The following is a 24,176-nucleotide window of genomic DNA, read 5'->3' on the forward strand; positions in this document are numbered from 1 at the left end:
GGGAAGTTTCATCCGCGGTGTCTAAAGAGGTGATGTTGACAAGAATTGCCAAGAGACACATGTATAAACAGGCGCACATCACACACACATCTTTCCTCTCTGAAGTTAGGTGTTACTTCCGACAGGGGAAAAAACAGATGTAAAGCAAAGCTGGCTGACCATTGTTAAGTGGTACTTGTGTTGGTGTAGAAAGGCAGGTGGTGTATCATCAGCTCAGAGTATGCCACCAGTCCAGTGGCAGGTAAATGTGTTATAAAAACTCTGGGAGCATTGCCAGCTTGGCCAACTCTGCTCTGCTCAGGCACAGCTGGTTATTAACAGCCACAAAATGTGACGTGGGGTCGACACTGGAGAAACGAGATCTACGTCTAATTCATATGGACATATAACAGTGACAGGCCCAAATCAGAGTAGAAAATAGGATCAGTGCGTATAAACTGTAAGGCTGTGCACAAATATTCTAAATTTGAAAATATGTTTTTAAAAAGTCGTTTCATTTTGAAAATGAATATTCGATCATGAAAAAAAGCTGCCTCTCACTGAATGCACCGCATGATGCGAGTCACACAACGTCACTTTTATTGACTAAAAATGAAATGTAATGTTGGGTCAAGCTGAACAAGGAATAATTCATCAACAACCATAATGAACTCAGCTGCAGGGAGAGTGATTTGCACTCTGAGCAAGAGAGAGAGAGAGAGGGGCTCAACAGCACAACCACCACTGGTGATTATTTTCATTATCAATTAATCTGCCCATCAATATTACCCATGATTAAGTCCAACACTAAGTCCTATAACATATAATGATATAACAGAGAAAAGAACCCATTCTCACATTGAAGAAGCTGGAAACAAAGAATGATTTGCTTTTCTTAAAGTGTAATGAAAATAGACAGTGGCCTTATTGTTCATTACTTGTTTACCTGTTGCATGGGTTTGATTTCACCTACTTATATTGTCTTAGTGCCTTTTTATGTTTTATGTAAAGCCATGTGACCCTAGAAGTATGCTCTCATTGTACAGGTATTTTCACTCCAACTGGAATAAAAACTGTTTATCTGCGTCACAGTAAATGTGTCTCAGTGTTACCTTTCCCATGGAAGTAGTCTCTGTAGTACCTGGCCCCCAGGTCTACATGCTCTATGCCGTACAGTTTCAGTCTGTCCAGTCTCGTAACCTGCTGTTCAATAGGCACCTCCAGCACTGAGACGCTGGCGTTACTCCTCCTCAGCCAACCCCTCGCTCCGTCTCCTCCTCCGTCTCGCTCCGCTGAAGAGCTGAGGAAGCTGATGTTGCGCTCCCCGTGGCCTCCGGTTTCATTGAGGAAGTGAGGGCAACAGAGGAGCAGCGGGCTCGAGCTGTGGGCTCCAGGGGGACCGTCCAGAGGGTCCATGCCCAGGGAAGGTGTCATGGTGCCGGGGTCGAGGCTCAGGGTCAGATCCTCTATGCTGGAGTAAACTGGGTCGTTCACACTCTGAGCCATGGATCTGGAGACAGACAGGGACACTGACGCAGCTGATGCCCCAGTGGCGGTGTTCCTCCTCTGGGCAGCATAGCCCCGCTGAGCAGCTGCCTCGTGGAGGTCAAACAGGATGCTTTGAGCATCGAAGTGGACAAAGCTCTTAGGGCACACCCACGGTTTGTAGGAGGCATCCGCTGAACCCCGGCCTCCGTCCTCACTAGTCTCTCCTTTCCCTCCATCCAGCTCGCCCCGACTAGAGCTCCTAAGTTTCCTGAACAAAGAGGAGGTGCCCAGTGACGATTCTGTCCCTCCACTTTTCTTCCTCACTCTCTCAGCTCCGTCTTTCCTTCCTGTCCCTCTGTCGTCCCCACCTGTGGGACCAGGTGAGGGAGCAGAGGGGAGGGGAGCGCTTGGTGGTAAATCTTGAGTGCTCAGCAGCTCTCCGAGGCGTGTGGGTGCCGAGCTGCGCTGGTCAGGCCTTTCCTGGTGGAACTGGCTGAGCATGTCGAAGAAACTCTGTTCAGGAATACCCTGGATGTCGATGGAGGACGTGCTGCCATACTCTCTGAACATGTTCCCCATCCCGACACCCCCACGAACCTCCACCTTGAAGCAGAGAGGGCAGAGAATTTTCGGTTTATGATGACATATCATTGAAAAAAAATTCATTCTGATTTTAATACAAATATCGGGAAAAATGTAAAGTTGGGGTGCTTTCACGTGTAACCTTTTTGCTTCATGTCAAACAAAACTCTGGTGAGTTTACCTGTAAAGTTTGGTTAGTTTAGACTGGTGTGAAAGCTGTTGACAAAACTTGGTAGAGGTTTGTTTGTGGTCTCTTGGTATATTTGTACCAAGTCTGTGTTACCACAAACATGCTACAGACTAAAAGGCATTTTTCCTTAAACCACGTTACAGGTGTGAGAGCGACTGGAGATTGAAGACTCACCTCATTTTCGTCCTGTTCACTCAGCGTCACCTCGCTGTTCGAGCGCTGCCTCAGTGGAGGGAACACTCTCAGGCTAAAAGGTGAACTTCTTTCAACGCCAAACCCTCCTCCTCTGAACTCAACATCCTTGGACCGTCGTCGTGGCAACCTGGCAACTCCTCCCCGCACGAGCCCAAAGTCAGGTGACAAAACTGATGAGCAGTCATCTCCATAGCGAATTTGCCCATTTTCAAGCAGCGACTCTCTGGACTGTGCGCGGCGTGGCGGCCATTCTGCGATCCGAGCCCGAACACCCATTTTGGGCATGGAGATGCGTGGCTGGATGGCTGGATCTGTGGGACCATGAGCCGGGTGGCCATTTGGGGTGTGACGAAACGGAGTGTGCTGGGGCAACCCTCCTCCTCCTCCATCCAGGAGGTCCGAGGAGGTGCAAGTGACCCCTCTGTCTCTGTAGCTGTTCATGGCACCCCAGGAGAGCTCAGGGTAGGGAGGCAGGGGGCAGGCATCCCATGTCAGGAGGGGTGCTGGGAAAGAGGAAGCGCAGGGGCCCCACACACTCTCTGCTGACCGTGCTACGGCCTCCAGCTCCCAAAAACATTGCTTTTAACTGGCAGGGTGGGAAAGATTTTACTGGTCAATCGAGGACCAGTTTGAAGCAGGACCGGTCGTATTCCTCTTGGAGTATTTTCAGTCTAATGCAGATCTGAGAACAGAAGGAAAAAAAACAATCATTCCAACAAATAAGCTTCAGAAAATCAGAATCTTTTAAATCAGAGCTTGTGTGACCCACATTTTCTCCACAGGCACAAAGAAAAACTAAGCGCTGAATTTAGAAAAGAGCGAGTCACTCAACTGTGAAACAACGTGAGACTGATAAGACAGCTAGAGAGAGAGAGAGAGAGAGAGAGAGAGAGAGAGAGAGAGAGAGAGAGAGAGAGAGAGAGAGAGAGAGAGAGAGAGAGAGAGAGAGAGAGAGAGAGTGAGAGAGTGAGAGAGGGAGAGAGGGAGAGAGAGAGAGAGAGAGAGATAGAGAGAGGGAGAGAATAAGGTGAGGGGATGTAACAGAGGATTTCTTCCATTGAGGCTAATCTTCAGGAAGCTGACAAGGGATATTATTATCACACACTCGAGTGCACGTGTGTTCACACACACAAACACGCATATACCTGGAGGACATTAAGGCTGTGGCCGCTCTGCTGCAGATTAAAACCACTGAAACACTTCAGCTAAGATGATCAGACTATAAAGAAATCCAGATTCAAACAGGGGGAGTATTTAAACACTTCATCAATGTAGAAGCATATTCACTACTCATGCCTTGTCTCTCATTGGGGAGAGATGACAGCGCTTACATGTGGCTAAGAAAGAACCTATTTTATTGTACTCTTCGACAGAGTGAAGCCAAACAACAAACAAATGCAACTTTAGCGAAGGCACAAAGTGACCCAACAGCTGGAGGGGTGAGGTGGGGTAAATCTAGAAATAGAGTGATTGGAGAGTCAAGAAAGAGCAAGGAGGAGTACGGTACATTGCTCAGTGAACCGCAACAGCATGCTTTAATATGACAGTCACACCGCATCAAGTCCTAAAACCCACCAGCCTTGTAAAGACGCTTGTTTACTCAGAAGCATCCCATGTCTCTGCGGAGGTTTTTACGTAATGACTTTTACAGGCATTAGTGTCTTCACTGCACGGGCACAGGAATAGAGTCAGAGCATTTTGGTTTTATATTGTTTTCTTAGTGTTTGGTGATCTAAAAAGCTAAACTTATGCTAGTGTTGCACTCATAGCTGTTTTACTGTCATCCTCAGTCCAGAGAAAAGCTTCTAGTCATGGTAAAAAGTTTTTGGGCAGTGAATGTTGTGGTTGTTCAGAGGGACCAGCTGGGAATTCATATTGGAGAATATTACGATGTGGTAATGACTCCACTGGATGGGCATCATTATGAACACAGCGAGCAGTGACGCTATGCAGGCAGTGGTCCACATGCATGTGAAGACAAAGCAGATGAACAACAGCCTTGTACGACAACACACTGTTCACTGTTTAAGTTCAAATACCACTCACCCTTTTAAATACCACAAACAGTAGAATGCAATTTAATAATTCACAACCAATCCCGGCCAAAGTATGAAAGTATGATGGGATTTCAGAGTATCTTACTATTTTCTTAGCACATGTTATACGTCGTTGCAAGCATTGTATCAGAAAGTCCAATGATATAAACAGTTGAATTAATACGAGCAGACATATTTTCTTAATAATATGTCTACCGATACAATACTATCAATATAAAACGTGCATATTCAGCTGCGCAACAATGCCAAAAACATCTCATCTCCATCCCCCTGCTGTAGACAAACTGCTACTATTCCTTTCCCCCTGATTTTTCTGTTCTCTTCTGAAGTTTCTGTTTAATCTCATTCTCTATTTAGCTCTCCATTTCTGGATTTACGCTCCTTTATCTACATAAGAGGGCTAAAGCACATCATCTGCATATCTACCTCTTAAAATGTGATTGTTAGGTTTCCGTCTTGCTAATTTCATTTATTCATTTAGCTTTCTGTCAGCTAGCAAACCTTCCTGTCATTCTTTCTTCCACCTGTTTGTCTGTATCGGATGTGATTCGACCACACATTTCGTAACACGTAGCTTATTGAAGCAGTTTCTTCACCGCTATAACTTGACCTTTCAAATTTCACAACTTTTTTCCTGTGATTAATCAGCCCGGAGCAGTAACACTTTCACTCCACAGACAAAAGCTTTCAGGAGATAAATCAAATGATGATTCAACCACAAGTAGAAAAACACCCACCCACACACACACACCATGTTAAACTGTATAATCATCAAACCACATTAAAATCTAAGCCCTTTCACTTATGCTGCTGTTTACTGGGGTTTCAAAACACTTGCCTGAAAAGAGGAGCTACACATTTGATCCTTTCCAGTAAAGCTTGCAGAGCATAGTTGCAGAAAACGTGCATTAGAAACCATTTTTCTTGTGTGAACAAATGTGTGCTTGTCTCTCTCCAGTGGCCTCAGTTTCTGTGTATTCTACAAACGTTGACTCCTTGGTGGACTATCTCGTTATGAAGTCCAATTTCCATAAGATTGAGCTTTTCATTGTGTCAAAGCAGCTCACAGTGGTTTGTGTGTGTTTTATGATACACACAGTGTCTTTTGTGAGTCCTCGCTGAATTCATTTTTGGCCTCTAGACTGCATTACTCATTCACTCAGACGCACACAAAACTCAATTCAGAGCAAACAAAATCCCCCTATAGTCAGACAGCCACGCAAATGTATCATGTCTTTGTTTGTGGACAACCGCAGACACTTCCGGGCCAAAGGCTCCCGCTCTGATCATGCTTTTTGACAGAGTCTTTCCTCATCAGGGAGGGCTGTCCTGTGATCCACGATCAGACCCAATCCCAGATTATCCGGCCCCAGCTGCAGGAGCTGCAGAATGGCTTCATTATGTGTCTGAGGTCCTGATGAGAGAGAGCATGGTCTGATCTTCACCAGTGACTTCTGTCAGCACACAGCCCATCAGAGAGAAATATACCTGACTACCTTTAACAGCCAAAGAGCGATGGATAGAAACTGGAAATATAGACTGGCAGTCTGTCTGACAAGTTATCAATATGTGTGGCAAAATATTCTCAGTTTTGTCGGAGCTTTCGACCACATTTAACAATCTTCTTAAGCCAGTGGAGCAGACACGCAACAGCCAATTGTTGTTGTGTGCGGAAAAAAGTATCAGTATGTGATATATAATATAAAATCCCAGAAACATGTGAGAAGAAAAAAATGTATCTCTATACAACACAGTAGACTTGGCCCAGATTACACAAGATAAAGTGCAGACATGTAATGCCTTTTAATTACTCACAATAATTATTCAGCTCTGGGAAGCACCTCCTCTGTTTTGACTCTCCTAGTCTCACCCATTCATGCTCCTTCCCTCTTCCTCCTTTACACACCCGCTCCGACTTGCTCTGCATAATGCAGGCTTGGCCCATGCACCACGAACACACACCGAGGCTGGTAATTACGCTGGTTAGATGGTAGTAATGACAGAGTTAACAGAGTACAGCTTCCAGAGGAATGAGTGTACTCTGTGTTGAGGGGGTGCCCTCTGATGTTGCTGCTTGTTGGTATGTCATACCGGCACAGCAGACCTAAGATCTGCACGGAGAGCTCACTACAAATGCACAAACATCAGAGATGAATAGAGATAGACCTGCCATATGTTTCTGTGTGTGCTGGTGCCAAAACACAAAGAAGCCCAATTATATCTGAGAGTGAAGCAAGGATGTATGGCAGCAAGCAAAAGTCAAATGAAAATATGTACAGGTAAAGACAAAAGGCTTCTGTAAATCTACAAGCATCTAAAATATAAAAAAACAAAACAAAACACACAAACACAAACTGCTGTCATTTTTGTAAAGGCAGCTCGAAACAAGAAAAAACTCTCCAGACATCAAACATCAGCAGTAGTTATTGTAAGTGTTAAAATTAGGCAAACGATGCCAGGGAGTGAGCTAGATCATGGGCTGGTTTGAAGAACAGATGGTGGTACATATGACTGGCAGATGGCAGACAGGAGCAGAGTAGAGCACGACACTGTAACACAACAGTGCTGGCAGGGACAGCACATCCAGCATTCATGCAACCATGGCTTCTGAGGTTGCAGAGCGACCAGGGTGTGCTGTCAGGCCTGAACGACGATCGACTCAATTAGATGTGAAACGTTACTGAATTAAGAGCCGGCTGATGTGGTAAATAAAAAATAAAAGCCTTGAGATATTATTTAACTGAAGACAAAAGATTAAACATAAAAATAACCTCAGGCCATGTGCGACAATTCGAAAGGCGTGTACTGTTGGCAACATAGACATTGTTTCTGTTTAATCAACCAAAGAAAATAAAAAGCAGAGCTTCAAACTTGAGTCAGACTTAAAGGTGCTGTACTCGAAATACTGAAAAAAGTTTCCTCCACACTGTTCTCACCGACCGTTCCCCCACCTGTTCAAATACCAACGTTTTGGGGGGCTGCAATAATAAATGCATCTTGATGACCTCTATAGCCTGTTCTTCTACATATTTCTTTACCATGATGTGGTGGAATATCATCTCTAGCGTACACGATTCAAGTCTTATTTTAATACAGTCATTGTTTTACATATTCACAATAGCTTTCCAATTGCCGGTTAAAAAACAAAATGAGGGTCATTAAATCAGTCTGCAGAAAGTCCCCCTGTGGACTGGATGAATTGTAGATTTAGAAAGCCCTCCACACGTTGACCTTGCCCTTCCTTCTATAGGCCTCGCCGGGTCACTCACCTTGAACTTCTAAATTATTAGGCCGATGCAAAGGACTTGGTCTTAGTTAAAATTCTCTTAATAAATTCTCTGAAAGGAAAAAAAAATCAGATGCTGTGTTCTCTTTTCTTACAGTGTAGTCGGGGCACAAAAGGATCAGGTGGAAAGATTGCAATGACCGATAACTTAGATGCTGCATATGAAAGACCCCAAAAAAACAAAAAAACAGCTCTGCAATAGTCTAAAATGGAAAGACATCGGGGCTCATGAGTGAAGTTCAGCGGCCCGGATGTTTCATTGTGCTCTGGAGTGGAGAGCAGTTATAAAAGACTCATGAAGAGCGGTTAGAGGATGACTACCGGTGTCTGTCTGCATTTCCCTGATGTGATTGAAGAGCCAACCTGCTATTCCTTCTACAATAACAGATTTAATTAACAAATTTAATGTCGCGGTACGAGCCAAATGGAGCTACAGGGATCTACTTCTGAGACACTTGAAGCGTGCTGTATGAGAAGTGTTTTCTTTCCCTGTAGCAGGGAATGTCGCTTCCTTCATAAACAAGAAAAATGCAAAGTCATCTAAATACTAACAGTAGCGGCACAACTGTTCATGCAACACATTCTTTACGTGCAACACTTACTGCGGCGATCCTGGAAGTACAAAACTTTGAGTCATACAAACGGAAGCCCTCCATCAACAACACAACTCTACAGGAAACACTCAGGACAACACTGACATATCAGAACATTGTGCTGGAAGGAAATACACCGTCAAAGCCTCCGACTCAGGTCTATATTGAGTTTGTAAGTGTGTTTGGTTTATCTAGAGGCAACATCTCTCCCTCTCAGACTCGAACTTAACTAAGCTGTAACTTCCTTCCCCAGTCTTTTCCTCTAAGTCTCTCCCGACCCCGCTGTCATTTTCCCTGCTGATTGCCGTCTACATTGTTTCACTGAATCTCACTGATGTCGCTAGTGTCACTTCTATCTGCTTGCCTGTCTGTCAGGCTGCTGTTCCATGACACAGTTCGAGAGGAGGAGGAGGAGGAAGAGGAGGAAGACCACACACTCACACACACATTCAAACATTCATGTAACAAGTCTAACGCTTTGCCTCCAGTAGGAGGATCACGAATAGCAGCCCACATCAACATTCATCATGATCATTGGCTCGTTAAGCTGCAGGAGAAGGAGCAGATGAGTGGTGGAAAACGAGGTGGAGAGGACAGACAGCGGTGGTGTGGAGATGAGTTTGTAGATATTCAGATACTGCTGTGGTCGTGTAAGATGTTTCAATCTGTCTGATTGCCAATTAATTTTCAGAAATAATCTATTTCATCTGAGCGGAGAAAAGGAGGTTAGAGGGGACTCACTGTGCTGCTCAAGGACACTTCAACAAGTTAAAGACATGCCTGTAAAGGTTCATGAACCTCAGAGGTCTTGTTCAAGGATAGACTTTCTAACCTAAAGAATTTAACTGTTTAACAAGCAACTGTACCGACTAATATGAAGACATCATCTTCCAGCATCTGTTTTTCTGTGTGGTTTCATGGTAAAATACATATATTCCATATATTTGGGTTTTGAGTGTTGATTGGGAAAAAAAAGATTTAATTAAGTCACCTTGGGATACTGCTCTAGGTGTGTGTGCTGTCTTAATGAGCATTTCAGATCTTGTGGCCAGCACCTTCGTTGACACTAAAGTTATAGATGGCTAACATTAGCACAGAAAGCTAAGAGGTGGGTCAAAGTGTTTCCTGAAGACAATAAACAACAGTTCTGTAAAAAAATGAAGAAGCTGCTGATAACAAGTTCATGTCAACGAGAGAGAATCTGGAGAAAGTGCTGATGAGCAATTTTACACTTTTACACACAGAACAATGCATTGTGGGAGTCCTTATTAAGCTGGATGTTTTGTCACGACTGTGGCCGTTAATGGAAGAGAGTATATAACAGGTGACCTGCTTCTCATTATCACACAAAATGCAGATGAGGAAGCGCTTTATCTACAAAAAGCAGACAGCTCACCCCTACACTGCAGAAAAATATCCAGGTCATCAAGTCAATTAGCCTTTTATCAAGTCTCTCTTTTCTTAAAACCAAACATCCTGTGATGTGAAGCGAGTTATGTTCAACGTTAAATCAAAGCAGAATAAAGAGAGCACCTCTATAAGTGTCAAAACAATGACAAAGGTCAATATTTCACAGAGAGGAGAGAGAGAGAGAGAGAGAGAGAGAGAGAGAGAGAGAGAGAGAGAGAGAGAGAGAGAGAGAGAGAGAGAGAGAGAGAGAGAGAGAGAGAGAGAGAGAGAGAGAGAGAGAGAGAGAGAGAGAGAGAGAGAGAGAGAGAGAAATAAACACAAATCAGAACCAGAGCCTAAAATACTGGCAATGTAATACAATAACTTGCAGATTACGGTGATTAGAAGAAAAACGCTTACATTAAGAGTATCCAGGTAAGTCAAGAAAAGCGGATCACACAGCACAGATACTAATGTTTGGTTTTAAGTAAGATAAATGTTACTGTCTGCCATGTCTACATAACCAAATCTTACATTAAAATGAACACAATCTAAATTAACAATTACTCACATACACATGCAACATGTACAGATGTTACCTTTGCTTGTTCTGCCTTCAGCTGTACGGTATGCCAGTGAAGCAGGTGTGTGGTCAGACGTCACTGTGCAGGAAGGGAAGGCTCATAATTTGACTCTGTAGGAGAAAAGGAGAGAAATTTCGATCTTGTTAAAATGCATCCAAGTCACAACTCAACATCTTCGTGGAAGAGGCTTGCTCTACGGCTAATCTTTGGTACAATTATTATTATGATGATTAAAGGCTTTTGCTTTGAATCAGTGGGGTTGTTTTATATGCTAATCTCCCATCGGCCATATTGTGAAGTTTTGTTTTTAACCTTTGATTCGTCACATAATCCGTTTGTGGTAGTAGCCTTATAACAGAGGGGTGTGTATGTGTGTTCCTGCAGAGCAGCTGTAATCAGTTCCACGCTCATCATGTCATCCCCACAGACATGCCTATTGTTTGTGAGGAGTCTGAACAAAGATGCCTGAGGCGGTTTCTCTGTACAGCATCTGTACTGTAAACATGTTTGCATACACACATACTGGCTTGCGCACAAACACCATGTTGTGTCGAATTTGCAGCATTTTGCCTCCGCAAAGACATCCTGTTTTAATAGTAGCTGAAATATTATACAATAAAACATCTGATGAACTCATTCCTTCGGTGCACACTACAGTAGTACAAGTGTACAGAAACAAAAATGTGGTTTGATTTGCATCTCCATCGACCTCTGCGTCATTCCCTCACGACTTCCAGCTACTTCTTGAGCATGGATGGAAATGAGGAAGAGTGAGGGCAAAGTGAAGGAGGCTGTGAACTTTGATTAGAGGTTGAGGGGCCTAAAAGCAGGGGGTGGCTCTTCAAATAGAAGTAGGACATAAAGAGAGGGGTGAAGTCGGGCTTGAGGTGGGGGTGGGTGGGAATCAGCAGACATAATGTCCTGAGGGGGAGGCCCATTACTGTCTGACAAATATAGTTCTAATCAATTTTGATCAATCAGGGCCCACTTACCCTGCCACGGCAAGCATAATAACACTGTCTTCAGCAGAGGGCGAGGGCAAGGGTGGATGGGGGTCAGTGATGGGGTGAGTGTCTATTTTACTATAGCAAAGCGCCAGTCCTTAGAGTCAGCAGCGTCAGCATGGATTTAAGGCTCAGGCTTCACTCCACTGACCGAAAATTAAATTAAACTGTAAGTGAAAACTTCCCAACCACGGCAGACGTTGCACCACAGACCCCCCAGCCTCAGCCTCAAAGTGATTGTATTACAGCTTTTGTGTAAAAGGTACTGTGAGAGGCCGTTATCACACACTCACGGACACAAATCAAGTTACTGAAATCAAATCTCCAACAAACGCAAACACTCACACTAAAACACACACACATTTGGAGCAAACTAATAAAAACGCCTCATGAAAACTGAATCAATTACAATCAGAGGGCACCTACTCCCAATTATACCAACTTTAATGTACTAGTAGCATGTGGGAAGTATTAAAAATCAAATGATTAGGATTGGGTTCACTAAATATTTTGTATACAGAAGACTTTACCCCTAAAACTATGAATACTATGTTGCCAAGCTTTTTCCTCTGAGCTGTGATGGAGGCCAAAACATCAGCTCATGGGGGAAATCTACTCTGCACGTCATTTGAAAGTGTTCCTGCCTTTGGCAAATTCTTGTAGTTGTTTTCTACCTAAAGTAACAAAAAAAAAACATTTTAACTCAAAGTGAGAAACGAAGGTGTAGCACACTGCTGCATTATGTTACAACATTAACTGATGCCCATGGCACATATTGGACGTGGAACCGGCTTCTCTGCCGAGTCGATGTGTTAAGATGCAGCTTGTGTGTTGGCTTTCATATAAAAAATAAGCAAGTGTTTTGGGGGATGTGGTTTGGCATTAACAGGTTTCCACAGAGGTCAGCCGAGTCAACACCTGACTTACGAGTCACAGCCACAAACCACTTGGGCAAAGTGGTCAGAAGATCAACAACACCATGACTACAGAGTGAAGGGTGTCACACTGATCTGGTGAACCAGAAACACAAACCACAAAACAACTGCCACAGGGTTCAATCATCACCTCTGAGATTCTTCTTATTATTATTCCTGAAGTACCTGTATCTGAAAACAAAGTTCAGGGGGGTTATTTTAACCCTTCTTTAGTCAGCAAAGCAGGCTGTGGATCTGACACAGCATTGTTAAGTCCACCGGGTCTACGATTGCCTGATATTGCAGTAATGGTCTCCAAACACAGTGCAAAACAAGTGTAACAGAGGAACCATGAACAGCAGGATGAAGACAAGTGACCTCTGCAGCCTCTACAAACACCACACATCCAAACATCACCGGACCTTAGTGCAGAGAGCAGAGCTGCATTCAGAGCAGACGTCTACACTGGCCTGGTGGAAAGTACATTTGTGTGACTGGCAAAGTCTGCTGTATATTTAGTCATGGAGTCTCTGAATCCTGCCAGAAAGAATAACGGTCATACAGCCACAGCACTTTGGCGTACTCCTTGTGTGTTTCTGTGCACATACAGTATGTTTCCAGCACAGTAAGACTATGAGTTCAGCATTCTATACATTAATTAATTCATCTGCTAACGGTGTTTCAGAGAAGACATGCAAATCTGTGTCTGTGCCTTCATCATCAGTGCTGTGATGTTGTGATTAAAATGGGATTATCGTCACAACTTTGAGGCATGATTATTTCAGAGCATTTGCTTTGTCAGTACTCCTCCAGAGTTCAGCCTACTGAAGTTTTTACTCATACTGAGTGCTGAAGAAGAGCATCACAGACCAAATGTTCATTTGGTCTGTGATGCTCTGGGAATCAGATTAATGCATGTGATGATATCCATCCATCTTTCTAATCTATTCTATCTATATTATTATCAATATGATCAATATCGTACAAAATAGTATTTGTTTTTTTTTGGACAAAACAAGCACTTGAAAGACAGCCTTGTTTCTTGGGAAAGTCTGATTTTTTTTTAATCACAGATAATGAAAACAATGGTTAGTTGCAGCCCTATTTTAAATATATCCCCTTCTAACAGACTGAAGAAAAATGGCAATTACCAACAAGCATTTGATCTTGGAGTATTATCCTTCTCAAGCTTGCAGAAATGGAGGAAGAATTATCCAGCTTAATGCCACTGTTTACAAAAATACAAAACATTTAACTTTTTTCCCCTGTATCTTTCTCATTATGACAGTCTGACATAAAGCAACAGTCACTTCAGTGTTCTCTGAATATTGGGTCTACATTTCCATACTCTTCACATATTATTCTGTAGTCTGGAGTGTATAATGAGAGCACATGCTGCAGGAGGGGGAGGGAACCCCCTGCAGAGAGGGGTGGGCAGCCCCATTCATACTCAACACTGGGAGGTGGAGACCACCACACTTTCATACCTTTCACGTCTCTGTTTCCCTGCACGCCCGTCCGTATTCCCTCATGATTCTCGCCACCTTGTCTTATTCAAAATAGAAATAGAGCAGTTGATGTGTTTAGAAAAAAGCCTGACATGTGGCTGCCCCGCTTCCTGCTGTGAAGGTCTTCATTAAGATGATATCAGGATGGAGTGGGAGTGTCGCATCAGGGAAAACCACCGGAAAGGAGAATGTAACCAGACAGTGTGCTTTTAAAATATCCCTGAGTGCGCTTTAAGAAAATCAAGCCGAGAGTCCCCTTTAATCGATCAGTAATTGATCAATATGAGTGAACATTTATTCTAAATATGAGATTGATGATCCGCTTATTGCAATGCTCCAGTATGAGCTTGCAAAGTAAGTGTGCACAGTTTGCATCTAGAACACAACAATCAGTATATTATTATTCTATTGAAATAATTCAACAAAAAACAGTAAACACACCACGTTTACTGCCAACCATCAAAATACACTGTAATTATCTCCCTTGAGAAATAATCAACACAGGAAGTATGTAGGTCTTTGTTTATTACGGTTTCTAATATCACTTGATATAAACTGATGATTGCAACATTATAACAACAATAAACTCAAAATAAGACATTTAAGAATATTTGACTGAATCCACTGGCTGTGCGCTTTAACTCTGGGCAACATAAGAGGAAAATTCAGTGATGAAGTCATATGCAATACACAGAGCTCCCTTCTCCAAAAACCACTCGGAATAGCTGCTGTAGCTGTTTGATCGCTATGCTGGTGCTGGTTGCCATAGGAACGAGAAGGTGCACCGGCGAAAAGATGTATAATGTAGGCGGCCCGGCCCTGGGCAATCAGGACATACAACCTGAAGAGCGGTGCAGAAAATAATAAGACGCACATAACCACCATCAGTTGGTCCCTTTGCAGTCTGATGCAGCAGACTGCAGCAAAGCTCACACACACAACAACAACACACAGACAGCACATGCTCTGATCTCTAAACTTTGGTCTTTCAAGGTGCTGCAGTGGAGCTTTTTCACTCTTGCATTTTACCTCTATATCTGTAAACCGTCCATCCGACAGATCGGTTCCTTCTCCCTCTCTGGTTCGATCAGTCCGACCATGTCCTTTTGCTTTCTCTCTACTTGCCACCATCAAATCATGTTAGAATGAACTCTAAACTCTTCAAAGACATGAAAAAGCTCAGGGCCGTAAAAGTACACTCATTAGCAGACTTCCAGCATCTGTTACTTGTTTTTGTTTCCATAGCATAATCCAGTCTAGCAAATTCCTTGCATTTTCCATAGATGGTTGTCTTAGACACTATCTATGGTGAATTAAGCAGCCATATGCTAAACTCCAGAGCCAGCTGTAATGACAGGCTTTTCAATTACATTTGCAAAGCCTGAACTTGGTGACTGAGTAAGTAAGGAGGATTAGTAGAGTTTAAAGGGTAAACTTTAGTTACTTTATGAGTGGAAGTTCATAGATTAAGCAACCACAAACCGCCCTATTTGTCATTATACAGTTCCTGTAAATTACAATGACTTCCTAGAGACTCTAGGTGCTGTTTGGTAGACATCACATCAGAAAGAGGGGGTTCATCACCCCACAGACATTTTCTCAACACACGGCCATTCTCCTGGCTCATGGCATATCACTGGCGTCAGGTGGCTGCCGATAATCATCTAGATTTTGTCAGCTAGCTAGGCTACCTGTTGCGGGTGCAGGATTCCAGGCCCACGTTTTATCTGACTTTCAAACAAACTGCCAGACGCATTCCTGTGCAGTGACAACATGCAGGTCAGACACAAGAGCAGTTGACTTCTTTCTGTAAAATGAGTAAGTCAGTAATTCTCTGATCCAAACTCAGGCCAGAGGGCACATTCCTGAAAAAACTTACATGGCTGGCAAGGAGATATAACAAGCAGGAAAATGAGTTGCACCTTAAACACCTAGTTATTATACCTTGGTTTTAAATGTGAAAAAAAGGTTCAGATTAATAACCATCTTTATATTGTTTAAAAACACTGATAAACAGCTTAGACTATACAAGCAGTACATAATTAATAATATTAAAGAAACTGAGTGCTCATAATACAAAAACACATGGAAGAGAGCGAATAAGGAAGCTACAGCGCCCGCGACCTCTATCCTCATGTGTGTGTGTTGAGACTGAGTGTGTTTCGGTGTGTGTGTGTGTGTGTGTGTGTGTGTGTGTGTGTGTGTGTGTGTGTGTGTGTAGCGGTAATGGGTCCTCGGGGTGACTTACAACGTCACAGCTGTTGCGGCTCCCACAGAGAGAGAACTACTGCTACTGCTGCTCCACACTGACTAACCTGAGGGTGTGCACGTGAACCATTGAGGAAAGGACTCGCTCACACGCACATTTACACACAAACTGAGCAGGCCTGCTTGTTTACAACGGCACTATTATGCACCATTATGGTATAGCTTCAGTTTAACGTTCATTAAATTATTCAGTAGTACTCATCTTCTATAGCAATAGAAAATGGTCTTGGGATTTCATTTTGTGTGTTTTTACTCCTGTATTATACTTTTGAATCATTTATTATCTAAATAAATAATTTATTAGCTGTATCTTATCACTTTGCATAGATGGCTGAATTACTGTGCTACTAAACTAAACTTAAATCCAGTTTCTAGTCGTCTCACTATTTTGCTTCAAAACAATAAACAGCAAAACTGGAAACCAAATGGAAAGACATGTACTTTTTGTTCATCTTGGCAAAATACATGCATGCTATTACAGCCAGCTTATTATCCATATTAGAGCAATTTCACTGATGTCAGAATGACTGAAAAAGGGAACAATAAAGGTGTTCACCTCTTGCTGTTGGAAAACAGACTTCTCTGCTTTAGTTAATCATTACAGACAGAACTATGTAAAAAAGTGCTTTGTTAAGCGACAGCTGGGCACACCTGCCCATGCACTGTATCAGTGACACATGCGTTTATAATTGAGAATAATGGTAAAATACGTTTGCTCACCTGTCGAGAAGTTGACAGCTCTGAGGGCGGGATCGTGAGTGCAATTCAGCTACAGTAAAAGCCTTCATCTGTCTCATCTTCAATCTGTCTAGCACAATAGTGATGATTAGCTGGTGTTGTTGACCCTTCATACTCAACTTCTAGGCAGAACAGGAGCAATCAGAAAACTGTGTGGCGTGGTGGCAGCAACAGATAAGCAATTTGTTGCTCACTGCTAATTTTCTCAAATTAATCAGAAATATCTAGCATTTATAAAGCTGTTTGCTAAAATTTGATTGCACTCTGAGTTCAGAGGCCACTATACATGCCCCTGAAAAATCAGCCATCTGATTGTGATAAAAGGGTTGGTCATCATTGGTCTATTACTGGATCAAAATCTCACACAAATACAAAGGAGCGTGATCCATCAGCTGAGGTTCTGCCCAGGACACACTCATTTTAGTGCCTACAGGTAACAAATCATGTTCTCTTCTTAAGCCAAGACCAAGAAGCTGACACAGTGGACTGGCAGACATGTAGCAGCTGTTGTGTTTTGCACATTACTTTGCCAGTCTTTTCTCTGACTCGAGGTTTCCCACACGTTAGATTTCAACGTGCATATTTAGAGTTGGGTTCTGAACATCATTAGCTTTTTTGCTACAAACCAAAATGTGTCCTTAGTACAAAGTATTGAAAACTGTTATATCGTGTTAGTGAGCGTTAGACATGAGTGAAATATTAATGATCTACTCTAACCCTCGGCACGAAAGAAAACAAGTGTATTTCCTAAAATTACAAACTATTCCTTTAAGCATCTATAGCTGATTTGTAGTCTTGTTCACTTATTCTTTTATTAGATTTAAAATGAGAATTTTGCTTGTTTAGCAAAGCAAAGCACAGCTTAACTTGAATATAAAAAAAGACTAACTAAACAAAGGATACAAAAAAAGATTTGGCTATCTGTACGAGTAGGCAGTTTTCTACAATAACGCCTTCATAGAGGAAGCGGGGGAAGGAGTGTGTCGACGTATAAGTGTGTGTGAGCCTGGACTGCTGGTCAATCTCAAGGTTCTTCCTGTAACCGAATCAGAGCAGTGACAGACTAATGAGGCTAAATGATGATGAGACTTCAGGAAAAGAAGGCCTGCAGCGGGGAGAAGAGACGATGTGTCAAACAGCTGGGAGGGAGTGTGGGCTCTTCTCCGGAAGCTTTACATTTATAGAAACACCATATCTGGCTGGGAGGAGCTGCTCTCATCATCTACAATAAGAACTGGGAGCCACGGTTCGAGCTGTTAGACATAGAAAGTGTCTGAAAGTCAAGTAATGGTTATCGTATTGATTGTAATAAGAAAGTCCATCCTTCAAAAGGGAGCCAGAGGTCAGGTTAATAGCTTGGCCTCCTTGAAGTACTATATATATATATATATATATATATATAATACTAAGCTGCTGTAGTCTATAGATGTATACAGATGTAGGCTCTCCTTCAACAGCCCCCCTGATCAGACCGCCAACACTCTTAAGAGTCCATCTTCCTACTTCCAGTGACCGGATCAGGGAGGGTGAAGCACGGGGTAAGCCTCAATCATAGAATTCCTAAAGCGCATTCCTCCATGCACCTCAGTAAAAACAGATTATTTAATCAGTGCAGGCACAGAAAGGAGCCAGAAAGGGTATTTAAGGCTAAGGAGGGGATCTGGCAACATTGAAAACAAAAACAAATACAGACCACTGCAGTCGGTGACGTCAGAAACAAACAAACAGTGATGACTGATTCTGCTGAATTGGTTTCTGATGCCTAAGCGCCTTGCTCAATGACACTCCAGCAATGAGCATATGTGCTGACTTTGGGGCTGAAACAATTAGTCGATTATGCGATTGATTGAAAAAACTTGGGGTTCTAGTTTTTACCAAGTTAAGTTAGTTTGGTCAGAGACCTTTGTTGCATGTCATTCACCATCTCTCTATCTTCACTCATTTTCTGGCACGAAAACACCCATGAATCACAAACATTTATATAAAGAAAAATAAAGACAATTTAACTATTTTGATCATCAATCTTGTCAGGTTTTTTTAAGCAAAATGCCATCACTCAATGAGCCCACCTTGTGTGCAGATTTTGGGATTTGACTTTTGGTTGGAGAAAACAAGCAATGATAGACTTTGATAGATATTTTTCATTATTTTCTCACATTTTATAGACAAAATACAAATTCACCAGCGATGGGTATCAAAAACCAGTTCCCACTGAGAACTGGTAACAAATTGGTATGTCTCCGTGCTTATCAATTACTTTTACTCAATGCCGGCATGTTTCTCTGACAGCATTGCAAAACAATTAAGTCAAACTCTCGCTCTACGCTGCTGGAAACTTGCAACAAAAAGGAGTCATGGCGGAGAGGAAGAAACCGTCCAAAGAGTTTAAAAAAACCTGAAATTCCCTATTAGTTGCATCCCCTAGATGTACCTTGCAGTCTGACAACAATTTCTTGTGCCATTAGGTCTGACTGCGTTTTTGACACAGCTCTCTTGCCAACCAATAAATAAACTAGATCCCACACATGAACTAGAAATAAGCATTAATTCCCAGTGTCTCATGGTCGTCATCATCATGCTCAATGAAGACACAATATTGATGTCAATTAAAAAAATGCTGCAGACAGCATAACATGTGAGAAAAACCTCATGTAGCACTTAAAAGAAGCAGCATAAAAGAGATGAGAGTAAAATCGAGTGACATCGCCATCAATTTTGTTTTTTAACACGGCTGATTAATGAGAAGTGACACTGTTGTCCTCGTTTCTGCAACCTACTCTGCATGATGCATCCACAATAGCAAAAGAGGGTCAAGGGGTGTGAGAGTGTGCGTGTGTGTGCGTGCGTGCGTGCGTGCGTGCGTGCGTAAGATGGGGTTACAGTGCAGTCAAACAAAGAGGGTGTCTGACACAGCCCTGCCAGTCTCTCCCTCTTTTTTGCACTTGGCCTCTCACTATTTGATTTTTCTCCCTGAATGGTGCCATTGAAAGAAGAGGCAGTTAGGACCTTATTGTATGAAGACTCTGTGAGCTCCCAAAGAAGACACATCTGACTGTTGGAGATCATTTTTCTCCAGTTACTGTCACTCCAGAGTGAATGACTCACACAGACAAACCAGGGGTCAGAGTTTGTACTTGGATAAACAAGCGTCACCCATATCAAGGCGGTAATAACGGCGTGATTTATGAGGAGCCATGCCTTTTGCCTGATTTTGGGCTCGGAAACTACAACTGCAGCTGCCTCCACCCAGCATTTGTGTTGCTGTATGGCCTAGATAGGCTCAGCTGGTGGGGAGAGAGTGTGTAGCTGGGCTGAGAGATAGTGGTCACAGATAGAGATAATAGTGCTCGCCTGTTCTTTGATGTATGCGAAATGAGGGACTCCTTTGGGGTTTTCTAAGTAGACTGTATTTACTGTAACTGGATTTGAACCATGGTCAGTGGTTAGGCCAACACAAAGTGTGGGAAAGGATTGGCATATTGTGGGCGTAATACGGCAGGATAAAACAAATCTCAGAACAAGTAAAAGGGTTTAATCCCTGCCAAATTTGGAACTTTTTCAGTACAATCTCTCCTCCATGAAATGAGGGACAGTAAAGAGAGGAAGCAGTTTTACAGGCTTAGTCTCTTATTAGCAAAACCTGATGCTGACTGCTTGAGCTTTCTAAATGAAGGAAGTCATATATACTGGCCTGGGTAATACAGTTAAAGGCTTTAAATTCATCTCACGCACACTCAGGTTCAAAGTGTGCACTTAGCCCAAGTTCACCTCAATTTCCGTAATGAAGATGTGACAGAATACGTAGGCAGTCATACGTTTCTCACAGGACATAGCTAAATACATGCATTTTTGACTGGCTGCAAGATTTAGTAATTTGCTGGTAATTGTTTGAAATAAAAAAGTTAAACCAATATTTTTGTAACTAAAAGGTGGGCAATAATTCCAGTGACATGTGTAATTAATTCTCATATGGTACGGCATAAGGGAATGACTTAATACAATTAAAATAGGTTGCGAACAATGATGTAGTATAACATAATATCATGGTATCTGATACACAATGCAGAATATACAGAATATACACGTGTCATCACGTCAAACAACTATAAACTGGCAAAAAGCTGATTTACCAGAGAGCAGAACGGTTTAAAGTTCAAATATTGGCAGGAGAGGAAGAAAACAGCTTGATCTGAACAACAGAACTCCATGGTGTAAATAAAAAACATAAAGAGCAGCCAACATGAGGCTAAGTGAACTCACAGTTGCTGTAATGTGAGGAAAGAAGTTCAGAGGAGGAAAGAGTACAGGATTGTGTACATTTGTAAAACTACTCTTGAGAAATCAAGTCGTCTCTTGTCGCCCCCCAACTTCTCTATTTGACTACATTCGGGCCAAAGCCACCACATCCACCCTGTCCCGAGGTGATCCTGACCCAGACCCCTTTAATCCACCACAGGGACTCGAGACAGAGGCAACAGAACAGCAGAAGCAGGCTAAGAGCCGCTGGAGGAAATTAAAAACGCAGCTACCTCCCTTTTCCTCTCTCATCTTAAGTGTGGCCAAATAATATTACCTGCATAGTTCCAAAACTTTTATATTTAGGACTGCTATCTCACATTATGAAAGGACGAGTCTGGACAACTGTTTACTCCAAACTTACTAAAATGTAATTTAAAACCATTCTCCAAGAACAAACATATATAATACTCTGAGTCACTTTTCTCACTGTAGACTCTTCTGTGGTAAGGTTGGTGAGACATTTCTGTGATCAGCTTGATTTTATCCAAAGAAAGACGTTCAGAGTCTTGGAAATGCTGAACACAATCCACAGGCGAAGAACATGGAAAATACAAGGAGGAGGAATGCATCGGGGAATCCCCCAAAAATATGATCCTCTATGTTTTAACAGCTACTCAAGCAAATTTTAGAGGGTTGACTGAAATTTCTCAGTCTGAAATCTAGCAAGCAGAGTGCCTTTCATCTCAACTGATTTATGCTATACAGAACATTTGCTGACAATCTGGAGCATTGTAACAAACCTAAAACGTGTTAAATGGAAGGAGCAATTGACATTTTTCATAATGATTGGAAAAAAAATACGTGGACTTACAAGTTTCTTATTTCAGCATGTGTCGATCTCATCCACCCCATTTTTTCTGTCAGTGGCCTACTTTTCATGACTGTAGCCAGGTAGCTTATGGAAACAAGGCAACAAATATCTAACACATCAAAGATGTGAGTGAAGATTCAGAGGTCTGAACGCAGGCTAGAACAACCAACATTAATGTACAAAACTGTAGGGTTTACACAATACTAGTATTTCAATGTTGATACCGATACCAAGGAAAATAATCAATACTATTTTCAATACCACAGGGAGAAAATGATTTTTAAAAATGAAGGTGTAATTTCTAAAATAGAGACACAATACAATACAAAAAAATACAAACAACATTAATAACACTTTTAAAAAGTTGTCTGATGTAATGAAATGAAGAAAGAAAACAGATAACTATAGGATGTATATATGTACAGTATATACTGTATATGTGTATATGTATATATGACATAATATTTTTTGCTTTATTGTGTTGTATAGCTCAGGGACTTCTGTGAACATTAAATTAGTCCATAAAGAAGATTAAACTATGGATTCAGTAGGTGAATAAGTTGTTGTTAGTCAGGTTTCTCCACAGTGTAAACAGGGATCTGGTCCATGCTAATGTATTCAGCAACACTCCTGTTAATCTTCTGTGTTTCTGTTGACATGGCTCCATATTATCACTGCTGATTAAATAGAGTTGGTATATCAGTCTGCCACTGTTTCTGTCTCGTTGCTGGTTGACTTTTCAGACACGTTATTGTGTCATAATGTTAAATTAGCATCTCCTAACGTTAGGAGAGGGCTGATGATGTCAGCTGTTTAGCTCCCCCATAAACGTTACTGTTTAATATTATGCATGATTCCTTGGTCGTTAGCATGTACGCTAAATACTTCCAAACAGCACCTTTGTGAGGGGCTTTGTTCATTTTCTACTAAAACTGGTCTCGAAGGGCTGTGTTCAGTCAGCTCAGTAGTTTTGTTAACATGATAAACTAGTGATCATGTTCTAAGAGAGACGAGCTGCCTGTCTCCTCTATTCACATGTACTCAATTGGAGAGTACACAGACTTTTTTCTAGGGAGCTAGAACGGTAAAGTCTGTTTGATGTCGGGTCCAACTGATTCAGACATCTGCATTCTCACATACAGCTCCTTTGTGTAATGTTTTGACATGTCCAGGGTTGCAGTGCATATGTGAAAGGGGCTTCTGTGTCTCTTAGTACTGAATATATATTCAGACACATAATTGGTTTTTGTATTTTCTGCATTAAACCAGACATAAATTTCTACATTAGGGTGATGCAGAGGCTCTTTAGATTTGCTGGAGCTGATGTGCACCAACTCTAAAATATAACTGACATTAAGGCTACTGCAGCTGTGGTGATACCACATGGAGACCACAAGATGTGTGATTGATTCCCTTTCCATTTTGCTCTTCAGTGAGGCCATACTGAATATTAATCTATAATAGGTATGTCTGCGGTTTATTTTCCCCTCTTGGCAGTGACATAGCTATGAGCGAGGAACTGGTCCTCGCATAGACCTTGAAAGATTTTACAAGGGTGATCTCATTGCTGTGAAGAAAAATCAAGCTATTTTTGTGTGTATGCATCTGTGTGCCTCCATGCCTGTCGCTCCTGTGGAATATTTTCATGTAAACACGTTCAAACAGCCCAAGCCCACAACCCCCAAACAAAGCCGCCGGTTGCTGAAACTCCTGGCCTTACAGGAAATACAACTTTGTCGCGGCAGTATACATGGCACAGCGAGCATGACTTTGAGCAAACCAGGCAATCGAGTTTCACTACGCCATGAGTCACTGCACACCTCCACGAACAAGGAGTAACAATTTGTTTCTTTGGCAGTCATGCTGACAGTGTGTTGGCCTACATACAACACAATACCATCCAGACGTAATACAAACAGAAACTGTAAGACAGCTTTACTTTACTTTTTCAATGTGCAGTGCTCATAAAAAAAAGGAAAAAATATTTTTTTTAAATACTGAGAAGAAACCAAAGGCCTCAACCTTGATCTTACCATAGTACAACGTCCTATACACTTTAAATCTACTTGTTTGGGGTGGGGTATGTTAAGCGTCTGGGAGGTCTGGTTAATGAGACGAGCCGGCATCTTTATGTGCAGCATGTGTTGCAGAATCGCACACACACTTTTACCCTCAGTCCACACATTTCTGCTCATTAGTATCTCTTTATCTCCTCGATGTTTTCCTCTAATTGTTCCTGGCATCTGCCTCATGTACTGCTGTGTTTTTGTCACATTTCTTTTTTGTTATCC

The 24,176-nt window shown here is 42.1% G+C and overlaps 1 protein-coding gene across 2 annotated transcripts in view; it reads right to left on the reverse strand.

The window, feature by feature from the left end:
- The window catches only part of sipa1l3 (signal-induced proliferation-associated 1 like 3), a 68,729-nt gene that overhangs the window by 25,172 nt on the left and 19,381 nt on the right, over nucleotides 1-24,176 (reverse strand). For both annotated transcript variants that reach the window (XM_083913911.1, XM_083913910.1), the window contains exons 2-4: nucleotides 10,359-10,453; nucleotides 2,414-3,116; nucleotides 1,092-2,070 (exon numbers count right to left, since the gene is read on the reverse strand). In XM_083913911.1, the coding sequence (XP_083770037.1) occupies nucleotides 1,092-2,070; nucleotides 2,414-2,875 (1,441 nt within the window). In that variant the 5' untranslated portion in view covers nucleotides 2,876-3,116; nucleotides 10,359-10,453. The remainder of the gene's footprint in view (nucleotides 1-1,091; nucleotides 2,071-2,413; nucleotides 3,117-10,358; nucleotides 10,454-24,176) is intronic.

Source organism: Echiichthys vipera (assembly GCF_963691815.1).
Source record: "Echiichthys vipera genome assembly, chromosome: 5".
NCBI classification, from domain to species: Eukaryota; Metazoa; Chordata; class Actinopteri; order Perciformes; family Trachinidae; genus Echiichthys; species Echiichthys vipera.